The following is a 24,948-nucleotide window of genomic DNA, read 5'->3' as shown; positions in this document are numbered from 1 at the left end:
GTGTGTAGATGGGTGAGATTTTTTAAAATTTTGAATACATTTTAAAATCAGGCTATAATACTGAAAGCACTGTAGGTACAGTGATACTATCAAGAGGAACCTGTTACAGTAGTGTATTAATGGCAACTTAACTAAAGGTGGTCTGACACAGTGCTTCCTAAACTGTGGGTTATACAATCAGGCCCCTATTGATTTTATTAAAATGTTGAGCATAAGAACACAGCATTTGCCATGTCAAAATGCGTACAATTCCCGGAAATTAACGTAAAGACATTTTCTCTCAGCTCCACAGCAAAATGTATAGAATTGCAGGGAATTAGCATTAAAACAACAACATCCTCTCTCCGCTGCAAATATGATATATTTTTTTACTTATTATTTGGTCTGTTGATTTTTTTTCACCGCTCAACCATTATGGTTGGTCTCGACTCAAAAGGCAGCTCAATTGTTGGGTCACGAAGCAAAAACGTTTGGGAACCACTGTTCTAACACAAGAGGACTTCTTTCTCCATTCCTTTTATTTTAACTGACCTTTGCAACAAAAAAACATCCCAGTGTAGTTAAAAGGCAGTGACATGTTTCCCTGAGTGTTTGGAAGCCCACTGTGTCCACTACTATCTCTGTAATTGGTCGGAAAGGCTCCTATGAACAACAACCAGACGTCTGCATACTAGGTTTGGTTTGCTCCTAGCAGAACATGGCAAGGCAAAGTGAACGGCTGTGCCTCTCATAGTAACAAAAATACCCTTTGTTTGAAAAAAAAAAATTAAAGGTCCCTCGAAACGCCATAGCCAGTACACACTTCGTCAAAATTATAAATCTGTAATTATTATAAGGAAGAGGAAAAGGAGAAGAATAAGGGAAAGGAGAAGAAGCGAAAGGAGGAGAAAGAGGAGGAGAAAGAAGGAGAAGGAGAAGAAGAAGGGAAAGGAGAAGGGAAAGGAGAAAGAGGAGGAGAAAGAAGGAGAAGGAGAAGAAGAAGGGAAAAGGAGGAGAAAGAGGAGGAGAAAGAAGGAGAAGGAGAAGAATAAGGGAAAGGAGGAGAAAGAGGAGGAGAAAGAAGGAGAAGAATAAGGGAAAGGAGAAGAAGCGAAAGGAGAAGAAAGAGGAGGAGAAAGAAGGAGAAGGAGAAGAATAAGGGAAAGGAAAAGGGAAAGGAGGAGAAAGAGGAGGAGAAAGAAGGAGAAGGGACAAGAATAAGGGAAAGGAGAAGAAGGGAAAGGAGGAGAAAGAGGAGGAGAAAGAAGGAGAAAGAGGAGGAGAAAGAATGAGAAGAATAAGGGAAAGGAGAAGAAGGGAAAGGAGAAGGGAAAGGAGGAGAAAGAGGAGGAGAAAGAAGGAAAAGGAGAAGGGAAATGAGAAGAAGGGAAAGGAAAGGAGAAAAAGGTGAAAGAGGAGGAAAAAGAAGGAGTAGGAGAAGAATAAGGGAAAGGAGAAGGGAAAGGAGGAGAAAGAGAAGAATAAGGGAAAGGAGAAGAAGGGAAATGAGGAGAAAGAGGAGGAGAAAGAAGGAGAAGGAGAAGAATAAGGGAAAGGAGAAGAAGGCTAAGAATAAGGGAAAGGAGAAGAAGGGAAAGGAGGAGAAAGAAGGAGAAAGAGGAGGAGAAAGAAGGAGAAAAGAAAATGAAAAAAAAGGAAGACGAAAAAGCAGAATGAAAAGGAGGACGGAAGGAAGAAGACTGAAGGAGGAGAGATTACTAGAAGTTTTCCCTTTTACCTGTGGATTCATTGTCGGAGTAGAGAACACACAATTTTATGTGTGACTCAAAATTCTACAAAGATCCAGGAAAAAAAGACCTTGTGCATTTCAGGTAAAATAACAACCCAATGTTTATATCCCAGGAAAAATTAGCTAGCAACAGCAAGCTAGTTAAATGTCCATGAATGTTTCATGTGTTTCGACTTGTCCCCAAATTAATATAGTTGGTTCACAGTTCGTTTTGATATTTCAACCTACGTGTCCTGATCGCGTCTGTTGTAGACGGACAAAATCAACAATGCGCGCGTGCTCGGTGAAATCAGCATGTTAGAAGGAACACGGCTCAGGACTGAAGAGACCAGAGGAAACCATCCATTGAAATCAATACTTCCTGTAGGTCTTGCCTCGTCTCCTCTCCAACATTAGTTTGGTCTATTCCGTCCTTCACTTACTTTCTCTGGCCTCTTTTCCTCCGGTTTATGTTCCGCTAGCCCAGTCTGGGTTTTTGGATGGGGCTTGGGGTGTTGGTGTGTGAAACCAACCAGAGTGACCATATTAGACTCCACTCAACACAGGCGTAAAGGGTGTGCTGAAGACTGTGCAGATATCGACCCGCTGCGAGTGGCAAACAGTAATGAGGCATCAGGCATGATCTTAAATGTAAACCATAGCCCTGCTGTTGACATACTAAGCTGCTCATGCTCTCTGAAGTTTAGCATACACTGTCTGTCTGGGGACTGGGGAGTATTGCAAGCCCCAGCCGAGCACCACTTGGGAGGGAGTGTGAGAGGTCCCAGAGAGGTCTGTCTCCTGCCGGGCATGGATAGCCCAGGCAGAATGAGACATAGCGCGAATCACAAATGGCACCCAATTTTCTATATAAGGCACTACTTAGACAGACTACACAGTACACAGTACCCAATGGTTGTGAACGAAGTGGTCATTAGTGAGTTCTACAGAATAGCCCCACATTCCACTTCTAGAGCTTTCAGACCTTCTAAACACGTCCTACTTACTGCTGCCCATGTAAGGTCATGGACAGGACATAGGGAAGATGACCTCCCTCCAGGTGGGCTGGTTGGTGTCGTTACCTTATCGCGCAGATGATGCTCGGCCGCGTCGATGTTCAATGGGTCATCGAAGTTCAGTAGATCCTGAATGAAATGAAAGAGAAAATGAGCTTGAGTCAGCAAAAGTTTACTAAAAACAGTTTCAGATAAACTAAAGCCCGCTAACCCAGATGAAAACAACAAACAGTATCAGTATCAGACAACATTTGCCTGACTAACAGCCACTGGCAGTATGCAATGTCACCCTGGATTTAAGTTAAAAGACAAAGTAGTGTAATTAGCCTGTTGCCGTAGAGACGGCGTGCGTGGCGGGCGAGGCACGGTGTGTTATTAAGGAGATAAAATGGCGGCTAGGCCTGTGTGTAGAGCGCCTCACTTCCTGATTAAGAGCTAAGCCTCAGGGCATGACTGAGCATCAGGCTGCATCATCATTGTGGGAAGCAGCCAGGAGAGGAGCGAAAGAGATGCTATCAACCCAATCAACCAAGCAACAACAGTCGCTTACAGGAACACTTAACACGCTCATTCTCCTTACCTACCTGCTTTCTCGTCAATGTTCACAGAAAATGCCTGGGGAATTGCTCATAAAAACGGGTTTGTATGGTTTTATAAAGAAAATGATAGGCTTTACAGTAACAACTCAGTCTATACCGGTTGTCATAAGCATAGAAACACATTTTAACATTCAATGCTTTTGGAAAGTATTCAGACCCCTTGACTTTTTCACATTTTGTTAAGTTACAGCCTTATTCTAAAATGGATGAAATTGGATTTTTTTTCCCCTCATCAATCTACACACAATAGCACATAATAACAAAACATTTTTTTAGAATTTTGTGCAAAAAAATAAAATAAAACTGAAATATCACATTTACATAAGTATTCAGACCCTTTACTTAGTACTTTGTTGAACCACCTTTGGCAGTGATTACAGCCTCGACTCTTCTTGGGTATGACGCTACAAGCTTGGCACAGCTGTATTTGGTGGGGTTTCTCGCATTCTTCTCTGTAGATCCTCTCAAGCTCTGTCAGGTTGGATGGGGAGCAATGCTGTACAACTATTTTCAGGTCTCTCCAGTGATGTGGGATCAGGCTCTAACTGGGCCACTCAAGGACATTGAGACTTGTCCCGAAGCCACTCCTGCGTTGTCTTGGCGGTGTGCTTAGGGTCGTTGTCCTGCTGGAAGGTGAACCTCCGCTCCAGTCTGAGGTCCTAAGCACTCTGGAGCAGGTTTTCATCATCTCTCTGTACTTTGCTCCTTTCATATTTCCCCTCAATCCTGACTCGTCTCCCAGTCCCTGCCGCTGAAAAACATCCCCGCAGCATGATGCTGCCACCACCATGCTTCACCGTAGGGATTGTGCCAGGTTTCAACCAGACGTGACGCTTGGCATTCAGGATAAAGAGTTCAATCTTGGTTTCATCAGACCAGAGAATCTTGGGGCAGCAGATAGCCTAGTGGTTAGAGCGTTGGGCCAGTAACCGAAAGGTAGCTAGATCGAATCCCTGAGCTGAAAAGGTAAAAATATGTATTTCTGCCCCTGAAAAAGGCAGTTATTAACCCACTCTTCCTAGGCCATCATTGTAAATAAGAATTTGTTCTTAAATGACTTGTCTAGTTAAAGAAACGTTAAATAAATAAATACAAACCGTCAGTCTTTAGGTGCCTTTTGGCAAACTCCAAGCAGGCTGTCATTCACTGAAGAGTGGCTTCCGTCTGTCCACCCTATCATAAAGTGCTACAGAGATGGTTATCATTCTGGAAGGTTCTCCCATCTTCACAAAGGAACTCTAGAGCTCTGTCAGAGTGACCTCCCTGACCAAGGCCCTTCTCCTCCGATTGCTCAGTTTGGCTGAGCGGCCAGCTCTAGGAAGAGTTTTGGTGGTTCCATACTTCTTCCATTTAAGAATTATGGAGGCCACTGTGTTCTTGGGGACCTTCAATGCTGCAGAAATATTTTGGTACCCTTTCCCAGATCTGTGCCTCGACACAATCCTGTTTCGGAGCTCTGCGGACAATTCATTTGACCTCATGGCTTGGGGTTTGCTCTGATAACTGTGGGACAATATATTATAGACAGGTGTGTACCTTTCCAAGTCATGTCCAATATATTGAATATACTACAGGTGGACTCCAAGTTGTAGAAACACCTCAAGGATGATCAATGGAAACAGGATGAACTTGAGCTCAATTTCGAGTCTCATGAGCTCAATTTCAAGTCCCACAGCAAAGGGTCTGAATACTTATGTAAATAAATGTAATGTAATAATGTAATGTAATAATGTAATTATGTAATAAAAATTGTAATAAAAATTCTGTATTGTCATTATGGGGTAATGTGTGTAGATTGCTGAGGATTATTTTTAAAACATTTTATGAATCCATTTTAGAATAAGGCTGTAACGTCACAAAAAATTGGGAAAAAGTCAAGGAGTCTGAATACTTTCTGAAGGTACTGTAGATGTCAAATGGTTTAGATTTTTTTTTTTAAAAGGTACTTACGGTAAACAAGGAGTTCAATCCCCAGACTACATCCTGAAAGACACAGAAGCAACAGACAAAACATCAGCAGACATCCATTGATCATCATAGTTGTATGTCACATTAAAAGTCAAACTAAAACTTGTCAGTAATAACCAGGCCAAATCGGTGAACATTTTTGAGCCAACAAATTAACACAAACAAAATCGTTGAATGCCCTAATTGGATATCATCTGATTAGTTCTATTGTATCTAATGAAGACGGAACATTTTCTGATTATGCAAGTGGTTTGCCTCTGGGAACGTATTAGGCAAATATCCTTGATGATTAAAACACTGAAGAACGGTATGATGGGTATTCATTAACATATATATATTTTGAGGACACTGGCTCTTTTAATTGAGCGTCTCAGTCTTTGCAAAGGGTGTGTTAATTCATGAATCATTAAACATAATGAAATGTCTACGGGCGACGTGTAAACAAGTACCCTTACAAAGCTCTTAATGTATTCATGTATGCTAGCTTCACTTAGAGGACGTCAGTGTGGACATTCAACTCTATTCCCCTGTCAACTGATAATGCCATAGACTTGTGCCACATGGAGGTTTAATACGTATCGACACATTCTGGAGAATAAACGAACTGATGGGGGGGGGGGGGGGGAACAACATGTTTTTGTTTTCTATTTAGTTGGCAGTTGGCTATGAGCTGAGATTTAGGAGGAAAATAATGATCCAAAGCCCTGTCCAGTTCCAAAAGTATTTGTTTGAGTAACAGGGTTAACATGAGGACACTCCTCAGGGAATGAAAGGGTTAAATATAGTGTACTCCATAGGGAGTCATATGGTTAAATCAAGTAGACCCCACAGGGAGTGATGTATGGGATCAATATCAAGCCAAATGTATAGTGAACACACAGCATGCATTTTGTATGTGTGTATCATGATCTGTACAAATTAGTACCAATGCACAAATGTAAATCACTATCCACAAACAAACATTTCAAACATTTCTAGGGGCTTAATTAAAATGACTGGCATAAAGATTTGCTCATAGGAGAGATATGCGTAAACATGACAGATTTGGCAAACCTGCAAATCCATATTTGGAAGCGCTTAGGTCACCTGACTTTTAGCAGGGATTTGACAACAAGAAAATGAATGTTCTCACGCGTAGAAAGGGACTTGAATTCATTGAAAAGGATGTGTACCCGTAGAAGCGATTTCTATAAATCACTGGCAGCCTCTCATTCGGCCATGTTGATGCCTGCCTTTCAAGGCTGTAGAAATTATAGTGTGGTAGCCATAATATGTTAACCACTATGTCCAACGTAAATAATTGAAACCCTAGCCCTATATTACTTTATATTTGCAACACTATTGCGGTGTACTGTTGTATTAGCTGGCCCAAATAGTTGAATTAGCTGGCCTGATTTTTACCGGATTTTTACATTTGTGGATTGGTGCTTATTTATACAGATCATATGATACACGAATAAAAAATGCATGCTGTGTGTTCAATACATTTGGCATGATATTGATGGAGTTAAACCTAAGACAGTCAATGCATTGAAGGGGAGGATGAGAATGAAAGGCTCATTAGAACAAGGAAACACTACAGTTAATGGATACCAACCCTAACGGCGATTTCTAATGGTAGTAACTACACATTGTTTTCTGCGAGGCATATATCTGCTTTTCAAAGGCGATGGGCCCAATTTGCTCTTATCACTTTGCCATTTCATTATAAAACAAAGGATGGTGCCATCCAAAAGCAGAAGACAATTGATTGCAAGTGAAGAAATAAAACATACTTGGAATAAAAACAAATATTTTCCTGGGCTGTGATGCAAACTGCAGTGCTGGCAGAGGCCATGTTTGACAGTTGGTGGATTTGCATTTAAATGAAATATAGTCAATACCTTTCTCTACAGGACCCGCCCTCTATTTTAATGATCTTATATCTCCATACGGTTGATCCCCCCCCCATCTGGGATATTTTTTTAAACAAGATCCAGCTCTTGACCTTGAAACAACTACGGTGCATAATTAGCCTGATGTTTAAATGCCTGACAAATATATCTGACTTGATTCTAATGCAGGACCCACAGCTTGATGTAGACCATGATAAATAACAATACACAGAAGTAGTGGCCTATGACTTGTTACCAATGCACCGTCCATCAGATAGCCTACCGTATCCGTTTAGAATGATGAATAAGAGAACCAACAACACACATTAACAAATAGGTAGACAGTCACCAGTCATTGCTCTTCCTCTGTTCCTGCTATTTCTAAGGTGTAATCCTACAGGGAAACTAACCCGCACTAACAAAGTGATAAGGATAACATAACCACTTGCATAAGCCAAAGGAGTCTATTTTCAGTGAATAGTGAGACCGTGGGAGAAATTGTGGAGGAAGAACTGAGGTTATGAAATAGAAATGAGAGCACTATATATTGGCAGAAGTAAGTGTTGGGCATGTGAGTGGTGAATAGGATGGATAGACAAATTAGGAAAAACTATTTTTGCCAGGCAGGCTGTCGCTCCAAAATGAGTCAAGTATGCTGTCTTTGTGTGTGAGATAGGCATACACACACATTTAGCTTTGTTTATCTATTTGCACAGATGTTGTGCGTCTGAGTGACTGTGTTCGTGTGTACAGTCAGTGGTGTAAAGTACTTAAGTAGTATTTAAAAGTAGTTTAACTTAAGTCTTTTTTTTGGGTATCTATAATTAACCATTTATATTTTTGACAACTTTTACTCCACTACATTCCTAAAGAAAATAATGTACTTTTTACTCCTTACATTATCCCTCGCACCCAAAAGTACTTGTTTAAGAACAGGAAAATGGTCTAATTCACACAGTAATCAAGAGAACATCCCTGGTCATCCCTACTGCCTCTGATTTGGCAGACTCACTAAACACAAATGCTTTGTTTATAAATGATGTCTTAGTGTTGAACTGTGCCCCTGGCTATCCGTAAATTTAAAAAAACAAGAAAATCGTGTTGTCTGGTTTGCTTAATATTAGACATTTAAAATGATTTATACTTTTACTTTTGATACTTAAGTACATTTAAAACCAAATACTTTTAGACTTTTACTCAAATAGTCATTTACTGGGTTACCTTCACTTGAGTCATTATCTTTTAAGGTATATTTACTTTTCCTCAAGTATGACAATTTGATACTTTTTCCCCCACTGTGTACAATGCCGTCAGAAAGTAATCATACCCCTTGACTTAAACATTTTGATCTGTTACAACTTGAATTGAAAATGGATTAAATAGAATTCTCACCCATCTACACACAATACCCCATAATGAGAAGGTGACCACATGTATTTAGAGATTTCTGAAAAATGTATTGAAAATAAAATACAGAAATCTAATTTATAGTGCATTTGGAAAGTATTCAGACCCCTTGACTTTTTCCACATTTTGTTACGTTACAGCCTTATCCTAAAATTGATAAAATAAAACATTTTCCTCAATCTACACACAATAACCCATAATGACAAAGCAAAAAAGTTGTTTTTGACATTTTTACAAATGTACAGTTGAAGTCGGAAGTTTACATACACCTGAGCCAAATACATTTAAACTCAGTTTTCACAATTCCTGACATTTAATCCTAGTAAAAAGTCCCTGTCTTAGGTCAGTTAGGATCACCAGTTAATTTTAAGAATGTGAAATGTCAGAATAATAGTAGGGAGAATGATTTATTTCAGCTTTTATTTCTTTCATCACATTCCCAGTGGGTCAGAACTTTACATACACTCAATTAATATTTGGTAGCATTGCCTTTAAAATAGTTTAACTTGGGACAAACGTTTTGGGTAGCCTTCCACAAGCTTCCCTTAAGTTGGGTAAATTTTGGCCCATTCCTCCTGACAGAGCTGGTGTAACTGAGTCAGGTTTGTAGGCCTCCTTGCTCGCACACGCTTTTTCAGTCCTGCCCACACATTTTCTATGGCTTTGTGATGGCCAATCGAATACCTTGACTTTGTTGTCCTTAAGCCATTTTGTAACAACTTTGGAAGTATGCTTGGGGTCATTGTCCATTTTGAAGACCCATTTGCAACCAATCATTAACTTCCTGACTGATGTCTTGAGATGTTGCTTCAATATATCCACAATTTTCCGACCTCACAATGTCATCTATTTTATGACGTACACCAGTCTCTCCTGCAGCAAATCATCCCCACAACATGATGCTGCCACCCCCGTGCTTCACGGTTGGGATGGTGTTCTTCGGCTGCAAGCCTCCCCCTTTTTCCTCTAAGCATAAAGATGGTCATTATGGCCAAACAGTTCTAATTTTGTTTCATTAGACCAGAGGACATTTCTCCAAAAAGTACTATCTTTGTACCCATGTGCAGTTGCAAACCGTAGTCTGGCTTTTTTAGCAGTGGCTTCTTCCTTGCTGAGCGGAGGCCTTTCAGGTTATGTTGATATAGGACTCGTTTTACTGTGGATATAGACACTTTTGTACCTGTTTCCTCCAGCATCTTCACAGGGTCCTTTGCTGTTGTTCTGGGATTGATTTGCACATTTCGCACCAAAGTACGTTAATCTCAAGGAGACAGACGGAGTCCTCTTCCTGAGCGGTATGATCGCTGCGTGGTCCCATGGTGTGTATACTTGTGAACTATTATTTGTACTGATGAACGTTGTACCTTCAGGCATTTGGAAATTGCTCTCAAGGATGAACCAGATTTGTGGAGGTCTACAATTTTTTCTGGGGTCTTGGCTGATTGGTAGGCCTTCAAATACATCCACAGGTACACCTCCAATTGAGTCAAATGATTTCAATTAGCATATCAGAAGCTTCTAAAGCCATGACAACTTTCTGGAATGTGATTTTCTGGATTTTTGTTTTAGATTCCGTCTCTCACAGTTGAAGTGTACCTATGATAAAAATTACAGACCTCTACATACTTTGTCAGTAAGAAAACCTGCAAAATTGTCAGTGTATCAAATACTTGTTTTCCCCCTGTAACTATTCAGACCCTTTGCTATGAGACTTGAAATTGAGCTCAGGTGTATCCTGTTTCTATTGATCATCTTTGAGAGTTTCTTCAACTTGATCGGAGTCCACCTGTGCTAAATCCAATTTATTGGACGTGATTTGGAAATGCACACACATAAGGTCCCACGTTTGACAGTGCATGTCAGAGCAAAAACTAAGCCACAAGGTCGAAGGAATTGTCTGTAGAGCTCAGAGACAGGATTGTGTCGTGGCACAGCTCTGGGGTAGGGTACCAAAAAAGTATTGAAAGTCCAAGAACACAGTGGTATCCATCATTCTTAAATGAAAGAAGTTTGGAACCACCAAGACTCTTCCTAGAGCTGGCAGCCCGGCCAAAATGAGCAATTGGGGGAGAAGGGCCTTGGTCAGGGAGGTGACCAAGAACCCAATGGTCACTCTGACAGAGCTCCAAAGTTCCTATGTGGAGATGGGAGAACCTTCTAGAAGGACAACCATCTCTGCAGCACTCCACCAATCAGGCCTTTATGGTAGAGTGGCGAAACGGAAGCCACTCCTCAGTAAAACGCACATGACAGTCCACTTGGAATTTGCCAAAAGGCACCTAAAGGACTCTGACCATGAGAAACATGATTCTCTGGTCAGATGGAACCAAGAATGAACTCTTTGGCCTGAATTCCAAGCGTCATGTCTGGAGGAAACCTGGCACCATCCCTACGGTGAAGCATGGTGGTGGCAGCATCATGCTGTGGGGATGTTTTTCAGCGGCAGGGACTGGGAGAATAGTCACGATCGAGGGAAAGATTAACAGAGCAAAGTACAGAGAGATCCTTGATGAAAACCTGCTCCAGAGCACTCAGGACCTCAGACTGGGGCCAAGGTTCACCAACGACCCTAAGCACACAACCAAGACAACGCAGTGGCTTTGGGACAAGACTCAATGTCCTTGATTGGCCCAGCCAGAGCCCGGACTTGAATCTGATCAAACATCTCTGAGAGACCTGAAAATTGCTGTTCAGCAATACTCCCCATCCAAAAGTGATTCAACAAAGTACTGAGTAAAGGGTCTGCATACTTATGTAAACATGATCAGTTTATGTTAAATACATTTTTTTAAATGTTTTTGCTTTGTCATGATTGGGTATTGTGTGTAGATCGAGGGAAAAAAACAATTGAATTAATTTTAGAATAAGGCTATAACGTAACACAATGTGTAAAAGGTCAAGGGTCGAATGCACTGTACTTAAGTATTCACACCCCTGTGTTATGATACTCCAAATTGAGCACAGGTGCCTCCAATTTCCTTTTATCATCATTGAGATGTCACTACAACTTGATTTGAGTCCACTGGTGGCCAATTCCATTGTTTGGACATGAGAAAACACAATACAAGCTCCCACAGCTGACAGTGCATGTCAGAGCAGAAACTACACCATGATGTCCAAGGAACTGTGCCATAGATCTCTGAGGGAAGGGTATAAAACTATTTCTAGTGTTGAAGGTTTCCCAAGAGCACATTGGTCTCCATCATTGGGAAATTAAAAAAAATATGGAACTACGCAGACCTGCTTAGACCTGTCTGTAAGGCCAAACTGAGCAACCAGGCAAGAAGGACTTTGCACAGGGAGGTGATCAAGAACCCAATGACAACTCTGACAGAACTACAGAGTTTCTTGGCTGAGATGGGAGAAATTGCCAGAAGGTCAACAATCTCCACAGCTCTTTACCAATCTGGGGCCAGATTCACAAAACCTTGTTAAGAAGAAATTTCTTCTTAGTTGAGCAAAGTTGCTATTTCTCAATAAAGTTATTGGAAATGTTAAGGTTTATCCTAAGTTTCTTCCTAAGAAAAAAGTTAAGAAATGGGATTCTTAAAAATAATGCTTTAGGATTTCTTCTTGGAAATGTACTTAACTTTAGGACAACTAAACCCTTGTCATGAGACAAATGGATACTTTCTTGTGCCACTGACATTGTTGGTTACCGGATATTTAAATACAGCAAGAACACAAATTATCTCGATAGGTAGTAATTAACAATATATTACTAGAAGTGTTAAATAGCTAGTGCCATCTCGTCAATTTGCAAAGAAAACTTGGCTAATGTTGAAGTCGTTAGCTATTTTGGCTATAATGTCTTTACACGTCAGCTAGCTAACGCAGCTAACTAACTTACCAGTCGCACAGTCACTCTACCACCATTGTCCTGATGGACATCACCTTCTCCTCCAGCTGGTCCACATGAATGGTCTGTCAGCTCCCTTCTTCTTAGCAGCCAACTTGATGTCGGACCACTTCTTTACGGCTTCACTGTCCCTTGCCATACCCCTGACGGCAGAAACAGACTCTGCAACTCACACCGATCCGTTCTTTTTGGTCTCTGCAGTGACCCGCAGTTATCGAGTCTCCCCAACAGCAACCTTTTCCTGGCTGCTATTTCCTCCACCATCACTTCAGAAATCTTTTCTTGGTTATCCATTTTGGATTTTGATATCGCTAGTCTGATGGCTACAATGTGTGAAAAATAACGAAATAACCAAATCCAATCATTCCTGTCACATAGGGTTATTTATTGGTTTCAAGCACATCACTAACGTCAATGCCACATAAGAAGAAGTTCCTAAAAAAAAACTACAAATTCCTAAGAACATTTTGAGGAATTGCATTTATGAACTTATGTTTTTTTCATAAGTAATGTTTTGTGAATCCGGCACCTGGGCTTCATTGGAGAGTGCCAGACGGAAGCCAATCCTGAGAAAAAAGGCAGGACAGTACAGCAGGAGTTTGCGAAAAGGCACGTGAAAGACTTCGACTATAAGGCAAAAGATTATGTGGTCTGATGAGAGAAAACTTGAACTCTTTGGCCTGAATGCAATGCTCTATATATCTGGAGAAAAAGAAACAGACACAGCTCATTACATGTCAAACACCATCCCTACCGTGAAGCATGGTGGTGGCAACATCATGCTATGAGGATGCTTTCCAGAGGCAGGGACTCTGAGACTGGTCAGGATAGAGTTGGCAATGAATGGAGCCAAATGCAGGCAAATCTTTGAGGATAAGCTGCTTTAGAGTGCAAATGACAATAGACTGGGCCCAAGATTTACGTTCCAAGAGGATAATGACCCCAAACATACAGCCAAAGCAACGCTAGAATGGCTTCAGAACAAGAAAGTTCTTGAGCGGCCCAGACAAAGCCCAGACTTGAATCCCTTTGAAAATCCGTGGAAAGACTTGAAGATTGCTGTTCCCCGGAGCTCACCATCTAATTTAACAGAGCTTGAGAAAATCTGCAGGGAAGAATGAGAAAAAAAATATCCCCAAATACAGATGCGCAAAGCTGATAAAAACATACTAAAAGCCGCCTATGGTGCTTCTGCCAAGAAATTACTCAGGGGTGTAATTACTTATGTAAATGAGATACAGACCTATTTCCTTTTCAATATATATCCAAACATTTCTAAAAACATGTTTTTACTTTGTCATTGTGGGGTATTGTGTGCAGATGGGTGAGAAACATTTAATCCATTTTGAATTCAGGCTGTAACAACATAATGTGGAATAAGTCAAGGGGTATGAATACTTTCGGAAGGCACTGTGTGTGTGTGTGTGTGTTGCCTGGTCGAGGAGGGGAAAGGTGACAGTAGCTGCGTGGGTTGGAGCTGTGCTGCACAGGAGAGGTGACAGCGAAGAGAGACAGTGTCACCCTCTCCACAACACAACACACTTATCATAGAGAATGCCCCAGGCCAACTTCTACAATACAAAAAAAGATTCAATTTTTTTTTACCTGCTCTTTTCTAGAATTAGTTTGATCTTCATTTAAAGCAATCTGGTAGGACTGCAAAGTAACAATATACACTTCTGTCTTCTGTCTAGTGAAATCGATTTCTTATCATTCTTTTAGCACACATGAGGGTGAGTACAAGGCAGTGGTCAAGGGTAAAACTCTCACCAAACACAATCAAGACCCTCTCACACACACACCCTACTCTCTTTACAGTGTGTAGGCTGGATTAATCAGAGGAAAACATTTTACCCTAGTCTGTTATTAGACGTTTGACTTCCGGGTCACAGAACAAAGTCAAATCTCACAGTAGACTACAGGTTCAGAGAGAGGGCCAGTGCTCCATTCTGTATTGATTGGTGAGGGACAGTAGGAGAGGCTGGGAGAGTGGTGCAGAGAGTAGCAGGAAAAAGTGCTGGACAGAGGGAGATAGCAGGGTGCTCAACAGAGGTATAAACTCCCCAACAGTGCACCCGAGGCTAGGGTTAGGATGTACTGTATGGATGAACAGTCTGAGGGCTTTATTATACAAAACCTGGATGTTCCAAAACAGCACTTGCTTGGATTAATCTACCCAACAAGACAGTGTTAGTGCGTGTGTGTGTGTCATCCAGCACCCCCTCTCTCCCCCACAGTGGTTAAAACAGTCAGGTGCAGTCCTCTCATACACTCTCAGTGCTCATCGACAAGGGACATAGGATATTGGCCTGTCAATAACTTGGGATGTGACAAATGTACAATTTGTCTTAACATTTAAACTGCCATTTCTTTCCTGTTTAACTCATAAGACTCTCGTAAGCCTCGTCTAAGCAGGGGTATGTGGGGTTATACTAAGCTATATGGAATTGTTTTAAGAAGGTCAGACCCCTTGAAGTTAAAAACAGTTTGGACACACCTACTCATTCAAGGGTTTTTCTAGGGAGTTTTTCCTAGCCACCGTGCTTCTACACCTGCATTGCTTGCTGTTTGGGGTTTTTGGCTGGGTTTCTGTACAGCACTTTGAGATATCAGCTGATGTACGAAGGGCTATATGAATAAATTTGATTTGATTTTTCTTTATTTGTACAATTTTCTACACTGTAGAATAATGGCGAAGACATCAAAACTATGAAATAACACAGTCTCGCCCATAGAGGGGTCAATAGAGGGACCGTAATATTTTGTAAGCTAAACCATTCAGATGCTACAGACGATTTTGACAAACACCATTCTAGCTCGGTCACCTTTCACTGCCGACGCAGAAGCGAGTTACATCCAATGCAAAAAAACACATCATAGGGATTGATTTATTATGGCAATTAGATTTTCGCGGGGGCGTGGACATTGATGTTAGGGGGTTAAAACGATAAATCATAAAATGACATGTGAATTCACAATGCAGATATGGTCCTTATTATGACAGCTAGGACGTGATGCAGTTCAATCTACTGCAGTCCTGGCTACCAAACAGCTGCTGCTTTTGGGTTCTCTGCTGCCTCTCCTCCATGTTCTCAATGGTCAGTACATGGGACTTCATGCACCACTTCTCATCAATGTGATGGCTCGTTGCAGTGCAGCGTGTTCATAGACGTCCAACAATCTGTTAACGCCACGTATGGTGTTTGAGAGCTCGCACTTTGTACTTGCAGACCAATCACAGTACAATTTCTCCACCCGGAACATCATAGCATCTTGTAGTCTGGTTCTAGATATGCCATCAGCGCCCATTGAAGCTGACATGCTCTACCATTGACAATGGTAATTTCAGTAATCAGCGTTGCGATTTTCTCACGCCATCCCTTATCGAACTTGTTTGTGTGAAGAGCCTGTCTAACATCTGTTGTTGGGGGGGCCTGCGCTGCTGCCAGCAATGGCTTGGGTCCCATGGTGCCTCCCTTTCAGATGGTTAAGCTACCACTGTAGCTCAATTCCACCTCGCAAAGTTTGCATTTCACCACCTTTTCATTTAAGTTCTCTAAGTATTGCCATACAGGACATCGCTGCTGTCACTTCCCTGTCTCACTCTCTGCCATTATTATTGTTAAAGATATGTAACGTGTAGAGCGCTTTATATCCATGGAAAATCATTTGATATATGCATATCTCCTCCTACCATTACAGCGTTGTTGCGTTAGGGCGTTGGACAAGTAATTGAAAGGTTGCAAGATCGAATCCCCGAGCTAACAAGGTGAAAATCTGTCGTTCTGCCCCTGAACAAGGCAGTTAACCCACTGTTCCTAGGCCATCATTGAAAATATAAGAATTTGTTCTTAACTGACTTGCCCAGTTAAATAAAAGGTAAAATAAAAAAAATTGTTTAAAAAAATGTTTTCCCTTTATGATGATGATCTGGACCTGTTAGTTGTATATTTTTGTTTACCATACTGATTTTAAATTGTGTAAAAAATAAAATAAATACGCAAAGTTATTTCCGGTTAGAGATTTTTCTCTAAAAGATAAAGATCCCAATTCAGTTTAAAATGTTCACACCCCTAGTCAATACACCGATTAAGCAGGAGGCTAAGTGGCCACCAGATCATGGGGCCATCGAAGGACAGGAACCATGGAATTAATTACACCTGCAGATAGAGCCACGGGCTATTTGTCTATCTGTAATCGTGCAAGGTTAGGAACTGTGGTCTGCAGAGCACAGCCAATAGTCTGGGAACAGGTTTAAGAAATCTTTGAGCTCTGCCTTAAAAGTAACTATCCTGTGTAAATCTCACTTTTAAAACTCATACCCAAATCATTTTTGACTCATCCGATACCGATGTGTCCAAGGCATAAATTGGAGGGAAACCCCTCCCCACCTCAAAACGTGCACTTCAAATTTCACATACCTCTGATGAGACATTTAATGAAAAAATAATGAAAATGGTATAGTGCCAAAATGACTCATGTTTTGGCCTGTATTGTTTGTCACAGATGGAAGACAGAGAAGAGGACAGGAGATGGAATTCCAGACTTCCTCATCGCTCAAGGATACAACAACTGATAACTGTTGATAGCCTTGTGTTTGAGAGAAGACTTTCAGAGGCTGGAGTTATTCTCTCCACTGATTGAGTCAATTGATTGGCCATGGGTCACCGCATAAAGATTGAATGATAGTCTCTTTTGTTTTGCTCATTCCAAGCTCAATTGACCCATTGGTGCACAGAACGATGGGTCAATTGGATGAAAAGCCTTTAGGAAACGTGGAATTAAAGATTTAATGGAGCAGGGGATGCAGTGCACTCAAAGTATTCAGACCCCTTGACTTTTTCCACATTTTATTACATTACATACTTATTCTAAAATGGATGAAATCGTATTTTCCCCTCATTAATCGACACACAATACTCCATAATGACAAAGCAAAAACTATATATATCACATTTAAATAAGTATTCCACCCCTTTACTCAGTACTTTGTTGAATCACCTTTGGCAGCAATAACATCCCCAAGTCTTCCTGGGTATGAAGCTATGAGCTTGGCACACCTGTATTTGGGAGTTTCTCCCATTCTTATCTGCAGATCCCCTCAAGCTCTGTCAGGTTGGATGGGCAGCGTCGCTGCATAGCCATTTTCAGGTCTCTCCTGAGATGTTAGATCGGGTACAAGTCAGGGCTCTGGCTGGGCCACTCAAGGACATTGAGTCTTGTCCCGAAGATCTCAGAGGATCTCTCTGTACTTTGCTCGGTTCATCTTTCCCTCGATACTGACTCGTTTCCCAGTCCCTGCCGCTGACAAAACATCCCCACAGCATGATGCTGCCATCACCATGCTTCACAGTAGGGATGGTGCCAGTTTTCTTCCAGACGTGACACTTGGCATTCAGGCCATAGAGTTTAATATCGGTTTAATCCGACCAGAGAATCTTGTCCTTTAGGTTCCCTTTGGCAAACTCCAATCGGGCGGTCATGTGCTGAGGAGAGGCTTCTGCCTGGCCACTCTACCATAAAGGCCTGATTGGTGGAGTGCTGCATAGATGGTTGTCCTTCTGGAAGGTTCTCACACCTCCACAGAGGAACTCTGGAGCTCTATCAGAGTGACCATTGGGTATGTTGATCACCTCCCAGACGAAAGCTCTTTTTCTCTAAGATTGCTCAGTTTGGTTGGGTGGCCAGCTCTAGGGAGAGTCTTGGTGGTTCCAAACTTCTTCCATTTAATATTTATGGAGGCCACTGTGTTCTTGGGGACCTTCAATGCTGCAGAAATGTTTTGGTACACTTCCCCAGATCTGTGCCTCGACACAATCTTGTCGTCTCGGAGCTCTACGGACAATTCCTTCAACCTCATGGCTTGGTTTTTGCTCTGACATGCACTGTCAACCGTGGGACCTTAACGAGACAGGTGGAATCCAATTAGGTTGGTGAAACATCTCAAAGATGATGCACCTGAGCTCAAAAGCAAAAGGGTCTGAATACTTATGTAAATATAACACATTTCTAAAAACCTGTTTTCGCTTTGTCATTATGGGGTATTGTCTGTAGATTGATGAGGAAAAAACAGTTATTTAATACATTTTAGAAGGCTGTAACGTAAAGAAATGTGGAAAAAAGTCAAGGGGTCTGAATACTTTCCGACTGCACTGTCTTTGGCGTGTTCTGTGACTTTGGGGTGACATCATCTGAACTATTTGTCACATTGAAGATATATGATTGGAAAGCAGCTTGCATTGCATTTCTTGTATTTTCATCTAGCTAATCTCAGAGGGTGATTACACTCATCCAGTCTCGCTGTGACATTTTGTTCTGTAATATTTTGAGGGGACTGAATCTAATAAACACAACATTGTCAGAGACTCGCAACAACATATGCACAGGCAAAGTTGAAACTCTATGCAGGCTAACAAAAGGCTTTCCCAGCATTTAAATAGACTCACATGATTTACTAGAGTAGGAGCTTTGGAACATAAAGGACTGGGATAGTTCCTTCTCATCTTGGTCTGTGTACCCTGTGAGAAAGAGAGCGAGAGCGAGCGAGAATGAGATGTACCAAAATCTATTATAGCTGCCAACACCTTAGGTGCTGAGGGAGTGTCTAGCTCATTTATCCAGAGCCCTCCTGAATCCTCTTACTGACAGCTAATAGACAGTTTGTTCCTATGGGCCACCTACTGGCAGCTAATAGACAGCTTGTTCCTATGGGCCAGCTACTGGTAGCTAATAGAGAGCTTGTTCCGATGGGCCAGCTACTGGCAGCTGATGGCTCAGACACACAAATAGCATTTGCTGGCTGAGAGTACTTAGCACCGCAATGTAATTTGCACACCGAATTTATATGTAGAGTCACATTATTGTCCTGTTGAAAGGTAAATTCATCTCCCAGTCTGGTGGAAAGCAGACTACCGGGTTTTCCTCTGCCTGTGCTTAGCGCCATTAAGTTGTTTTTTTTTATCCTGAAAGACTCCCCAGTCCTTAATGGTTACAATCACACACAACATGATGTAGCTACCACTATGCTTGAATATCTCTGAGCGGTTTCCTTCCTCTCCGTCAACTAAGTTAGGAAGGACGCCTGCAAATCAAGTTTTATTAGTCACATGCGCCAAATACAAAAAGGTGTAGACCTTACAGTGAAATGCTTACTTATGAGCCCCTAACCAACAATGCAGTTAAAAAAATATATGGATAAGAATAAGAAATAAAAGTAGCAAGTAATTAAAGAGCAGCAGCAAAATAACAATAGCGAGACTATATACAGGGGGGTTTCGGTACAGAGTCAATGTGCGAGAGGCATCGGTTAGTTGAAGTAATATGTACATGTAGGTTGAGTTATTAAAAGTGACTATGCGAAGACGATAACAACAGAGAGTAGGGGGGGGGGGGGGGGCAAATAGTCCATCTTTGTTGTGACTGGGTGTATTGATTCACCATCCAAAGTGTAATTAATAACTTCACCATGCTCAAAGGGTTACTTAATGTTAATAAATGAATTAATAAAAACAATTGTGAAATTAAAAGCAGAAATATTTTCTAATTTTCTACACAATAAACATAAGATAACAAAAGAATGACAAAATGAACAACTTAAAAGCACTCTGAGGAAGAGCAAAGTTAAAGATTTGTTTTAAGATCTCTTAAATATGCCCACAGTCTCCTCAGTTTCTCTGGCAGGCTATTCCAGAGACTGGGGGCATAATAACTTAAGCCTGCATCATGGTCCTAGGCTTTGGGATAGTTAAAAGGCCAGTGCCAGAGGACCTGAAGGACCTACTGTGTACAGAACATAAAAGCATATCTGACATGTATGGGGTGCACAATTGTGGATTGATTTAAAAACCAATAGAACAATCTTACAATGTATTCTAAAACTCACAGGCAGTCAGTGCAGAGACCTTAAAACCTGTGTAATGTGTGCTCTCCATCTGGTCTTGGTCAGTACACGCGCTGCAGCATTCTGTATGTTTTGCATTTGCCCAATCGCTTTCTTAGACCAGACAGGAGAGCATTACAGTAGTCAATTTTGCTTGTAATAAAAGCATGGATGAGTCTCTCTGTATTTACTGCTCAACTAAGGGACCTTACAGATAATTGTATGTGTGGGGTAGAGAGATGAGGTTGTCATAAAAAAATAAATGTTAAACACCGTTATTGCACAAAGAGTCCATGCAACTTATTTTGTGACTGGTTAGGCACATTTTTATTCCTGAATATATTTAGGCTTGCCATAACAAAGGGGTGGAATACTTATTGATTCAAGACATTCCAGCTATTAATTAGTGAAAATTTGTAAAAATCATAATTCCACTTCGACATTATGGGGTATTGTGTGTAAGCCAGAGACCCAAAAATTTGAATTGAATCTATTTAAAATTCAACCTGTAACAAAACCAAATGTGGAAGAAGTAAAGGGGTCTGAATACTTTCTAAAAAGACACTGTATGTCTGAACGACAGCTGGGAAGTCTCTCTCGCTGTCTGTGTTCTGCGGTAGGATGGATAGAGTGGATTGACCACAGCTGTGTATCTTGTATTAGTGTGCAAGTGAGCGTTGTCGAAATCAAAACCCAAACCTCAAGTCATGACAAACTCATTGATCTTGTGACTGACCTTGTGACAAAAATGATCCCCATTTACACTTTGTAGAACATTTTTTGACAGTAGAATAAATGTTTCTGACTAATATCGATGCCACATAGGCCGTTTTCTATCAGAGTAGTTGTTCATTGCCTAAAGAAAGCTCTATTTTCTTCATACCCAAAAAGCCTACTATTTAGAACACAAGAATGAGTATTCAGACACGGCAACAGTCTCTTCCTGTTGCGGTCCTGCTACTGCCAATAGTAAGTAGGCTACGTCCCAAATGGCACCCTATTCCCTATATATTGCAGTACTTGAAATGTGGCTGGGTCTTTCAGCATGACAATGATCCCAAACACACTGCCCGGGCAACGAAGGAATGGCTTCGTAAGAAGCATTTCAAGGTCCTGGAGTGGCCTAGCCAGTCTCCAGATCTCAATCCCATAGAAAATCTTTGGAGGGAGTTGAAAGTCTGTGTTGCCCAGCAACAGCCCCAAAACATCACTGCTCTAGAGGAGATCTTCATGGAGGAATGGGCCAAAATACCAGCAACAGTGTGTAAAAACCTTGTGAAGACCTACAGAAAACATTTGACCTCTGTCATTGCCAACAAAGGGTATAAAACAAAGTATTGAGATAAACTTATTATTGACCAAATACTTATTTTCCACCATAATTTGCAAATAAATTCATAAAAAAAAAACATTTCATTTTGTCTGTCATAGTTGAAGTGTACCTATGATGAAAATACATGCATCTCATCTTTTTAAGTGGGAGAACTTGCACAATTGGTGGCTGACTAAATACTTTTTTGCCCCACTGTATAGGCGCTGGTCAAAAGTAGCGCACTATATAAGGAATAGGGTGCCATTTTGGAAAGCAGACCTTGTACAGCAGCAGATTACTTCAATTACTAGGCTGGCTAACTGACACGCAAAATCACAGGTGTCCAGTAGAAAGAGCCTGAACAGGCAAGGTAACAGACCATGGCCATCACTTTAGGGACTGACTTTTAAATCACCTCCTCCTAAAGACTAATGATTCCAATCTTTTCCTCAGAACTGACAGTTAGTATTCCTCCAGTGCATCCTATTCTCTCTAATAGTTACTGTACATCACTGCCTCAAGTCAGGTCCTATCCTTCTTACACACCTTAGCTAGGCTTGGAGGTTATTCTGGATGTTATCACAGCATAAAAACGAACTGAGTCAGGTTAATGAGAATAACTTCATATCATAAGAATTTGAAGCATGCCACGGTAACGGCTTTTGAAACAGTCATCATGCAGTAAATGACCCTGGCTGGCTGTGGGTGTTATCGGTAGCTAAGTAAAACGTTAGTTAGCCAGGGAACCACCTGAGGACGTCGTCATGGGGATATCAGAGCTGTTAATTACACCTGAATTGCAGAAACAGAAGACGATGAGCGAGCCAGGGAGAATGTGCGTGTGTGTGTGCTTGTATCTGTGTTTCCATGTGCCTGTGTGTGTGCGTCTTTCCGTGTGCCTGTGTGTGTGTGTGTGTGTGTGTGTGTGTGGTATAAGGTATTGCAACTGTGACGTCTCGGAGACGAGCAACTGCGACGTCTCGGAGACGAGCAACCGCGACGTCTCGGAGACGAGCAACCGCACAACAATAACATTGTCACCTTTCAGTGTCACCTCATCTCCCTCGCCGTCAATGTAATCAATAGTTTTGAGCTCAGGGCCTAAATAGAGTGGCTGTGACACTACAAACTGAATCCATTCGAAACTGAATCTACAAACTGTATCTCAGTGTGTCAAAGGGGAAGAGAGGAGATGGAAGATGTGACGTAGGCGTTACGCAGAGAGATGGGTTGGGTTGTGACTCACAGTGGCTTCTGATAAGAGAAACACCAGTGAGACACAATCAAGGCCTCAGGGTTGACTTCAAAGTCACTTCATGTCTCCTGTCTGGAAATATATTAGAATATTACCATTAAGATGCAAAAGGCACTCTCCTAAAAAAAAAAGTGGTATGTGCTAGTCATAAGTCATATGAAAAGATTTAAACACATCTTTAATAGGCCTACAGGGAGGGAAAAAAGTATTTGATCCCCTGCTGATTTTGTACGTTTGCCCACTGACAAAGAAATGATCAGTCTATAATTTTAATGGTAGGTTTATTTGAACAGTGAGAGACAGAATAACAACAAATAAATCCAGGAAAATGCATGTTAAAAATGTTATAAATTAAGTTGTAATTAATGAGGGAAATAAGTATGACCCCTCTGCAAAACATTACTCATTACTTGGTGGCAAAACCCTTGTTGGCAATCAGAGGTCAGACGTTTCTTGTAGTTGGCCACCAGGTTTGCACACATCTCAGGAGGGATTTTGTCCCACTCCTCTTTGCAGATCTTCTCCAAGTCATTAAGGTTTCGAGGCTGACGTTTGGCAACTCAAACCTTCAGTTCCCTCCACAGATCTTCTATGGGATTAAGGTCTGGAGACTTGCTTGGCCACTCCAGGACCTTAATGTGCTTCTTCTTGAGCCACTCCTTTGTTGCCATGGCCGTGTGTTTTGAGTCATTGTCATGCTGGAATACCCATCCACGACCCGTTTCCAATGCCCTGGCTGAGGGAAGGAGGTTCTCACCCAAGATTTGACGGTACATGGCCCCGTCCATCATCCCTTTGATGCGGTGAAGTTGTCCTGTCCCCTTAGCAGAAAAACAGCCCCAAAGCATAATGTTTCCACCTACATGTTTGACAGTGGGGATGGTGTTCTTGGGGTCATAGGCAGCATTCCTCCTCCTCCAAACACGGCGAGTTGAGTTGATGCCAAAGAGCTCCATTTTGGTCTCATCTGACCACAACACTTTCACCCAGGTGTCCTCTGAATCATTCAGATGTTCATTGGCAAACTTCAGATGGGCATGTATATGTGCATTCTTGAGCAGGGGGACCTTATGGGCGCTGCAGGATTTCAGTCCTTCACGGCGTAATGCGTTACCAATTGTTTTCTTGGTGACTATGGTCCCAGCTGCCTTGAGATCGTTGACAAGATCCTCCCGTGTAGTTCTGGGCTGATTCCTCACCGTTCTCATGATCATTGCAACTCCACGAGGTGAGATCTTGCATGGAGCCCCAGGCCGGGGGAGATTGACAGTTCTTTTGTGTTTCTTCCATTTGCGAATCTTCGCACCAACTGTTGTCACCTTCTCACCAAGCTGCTTGGCGATGGTCTTGTAGCCCATTCCAGCCTTGTGTTGGTCTACAATCTTGTTCCTGACATCATTGGAGAGCTCTTTGGTCTTGTCCATGGTGCAGAGTTTGGAATCTGATTGATTGCTTCTGTGGACAGGTGTCTTTAATACAGGTAACAAACTGAGATTAGGAGCACTCCCTTTAAGAGTGTGCTCCTAATCTCAGCTCATTACCCGTATAAAAGACACCTGGGAGCCAGAAATCTTTCTGATTGAGAGGGGGGGGGGTCAAATACTGATTTCCCACATTAAAATGCAAATCAATTTATAACATTTCTGACATGTGTTTTTCTGGATTTTGTTGTTGTTATTCTGTCTCTCACTGTTCAAATAAACCTACCATTAAAATTATAGACTGATCATTTCTTTGTCAGTGGGCAAACGTACAAAATCAGCAGGGGATCAAATACTTTTCCCCCCTCACTTTAGGTTTGGAATTTGAAACACCCAATGACTTTTTGACAAGGGATCTTAAATCCATCTGGAAATGCAAAGCAAGTTCAATGCATAGCACATGTTCAACATCATGGCTCTCGGGTCAAGCACGTGACATTTATCAAAGGAAAACCATTGGGGTTTTCATAGTGAGCCAACTCCCTCAGGAGCAATACCTGTTAGCAGCCGACCACCACCACAGAGTAGAATGGGGCCTCGTTCAGAGAAATCACAGTTTCTTTGGTTCAATAACACACACCCCACATCCC

The 24,948-nt window shown here is 41.6% G+C and overlaps 1 protein-coding gene across 2 annotated transcripts in view; it reads right to left on the bottom strand.

Annotated features, from left to right (window-relative positions):
• Nucleotides 1-24,948, bottom strand: part of LOC135519366 (NEDD8-conjugating enzyme UBE2F) — an 89,926-nt gene that overhangs the window by 12,592 nt on the left and 52,386 nt on the right. For both annotated transcript variants that reach the window (XM_064944555.1, XM_064944554.1), the window contains 2 exons: nucleotides 5,274-5,306; nucleotides 2,791-2,853 (listed from right to left, as the gene is read on the bottom strand). In XM_064944555.1, coding sequence (XP_064800627.1) covers nucleotides 2,791-2,853; nucleotides 5,274-5,306 — 96 coding nt within the window. The remainder of the gene's footprint in view (nucleotides 1-2,790; nucleotides 2,854-5,273; nucleotides 5,307-24,948) is intronic.

This window comes from Oncorhynchus masou, chromosome 29, assembly GCF_036934945.1.
Source record: "Oncorhynchus masou masou isolate Uvic2021 chromosome 29, UVic_Omas_1.1, whole genome shotgun sequence".
In the NCBI taxonomy this organism is placed as follows: Eukaryota; Metazoa; Chordata; class Actinopteri; order Salmoniformes; family Salmonidae; genus Oncorhynchus; species Oncorhynchus masou.
The sequence above is the reverse complement of the archived record's forward strand: the minus strand, read 5'-3'. Positions and strand labels throughout refer to the sequence as shown.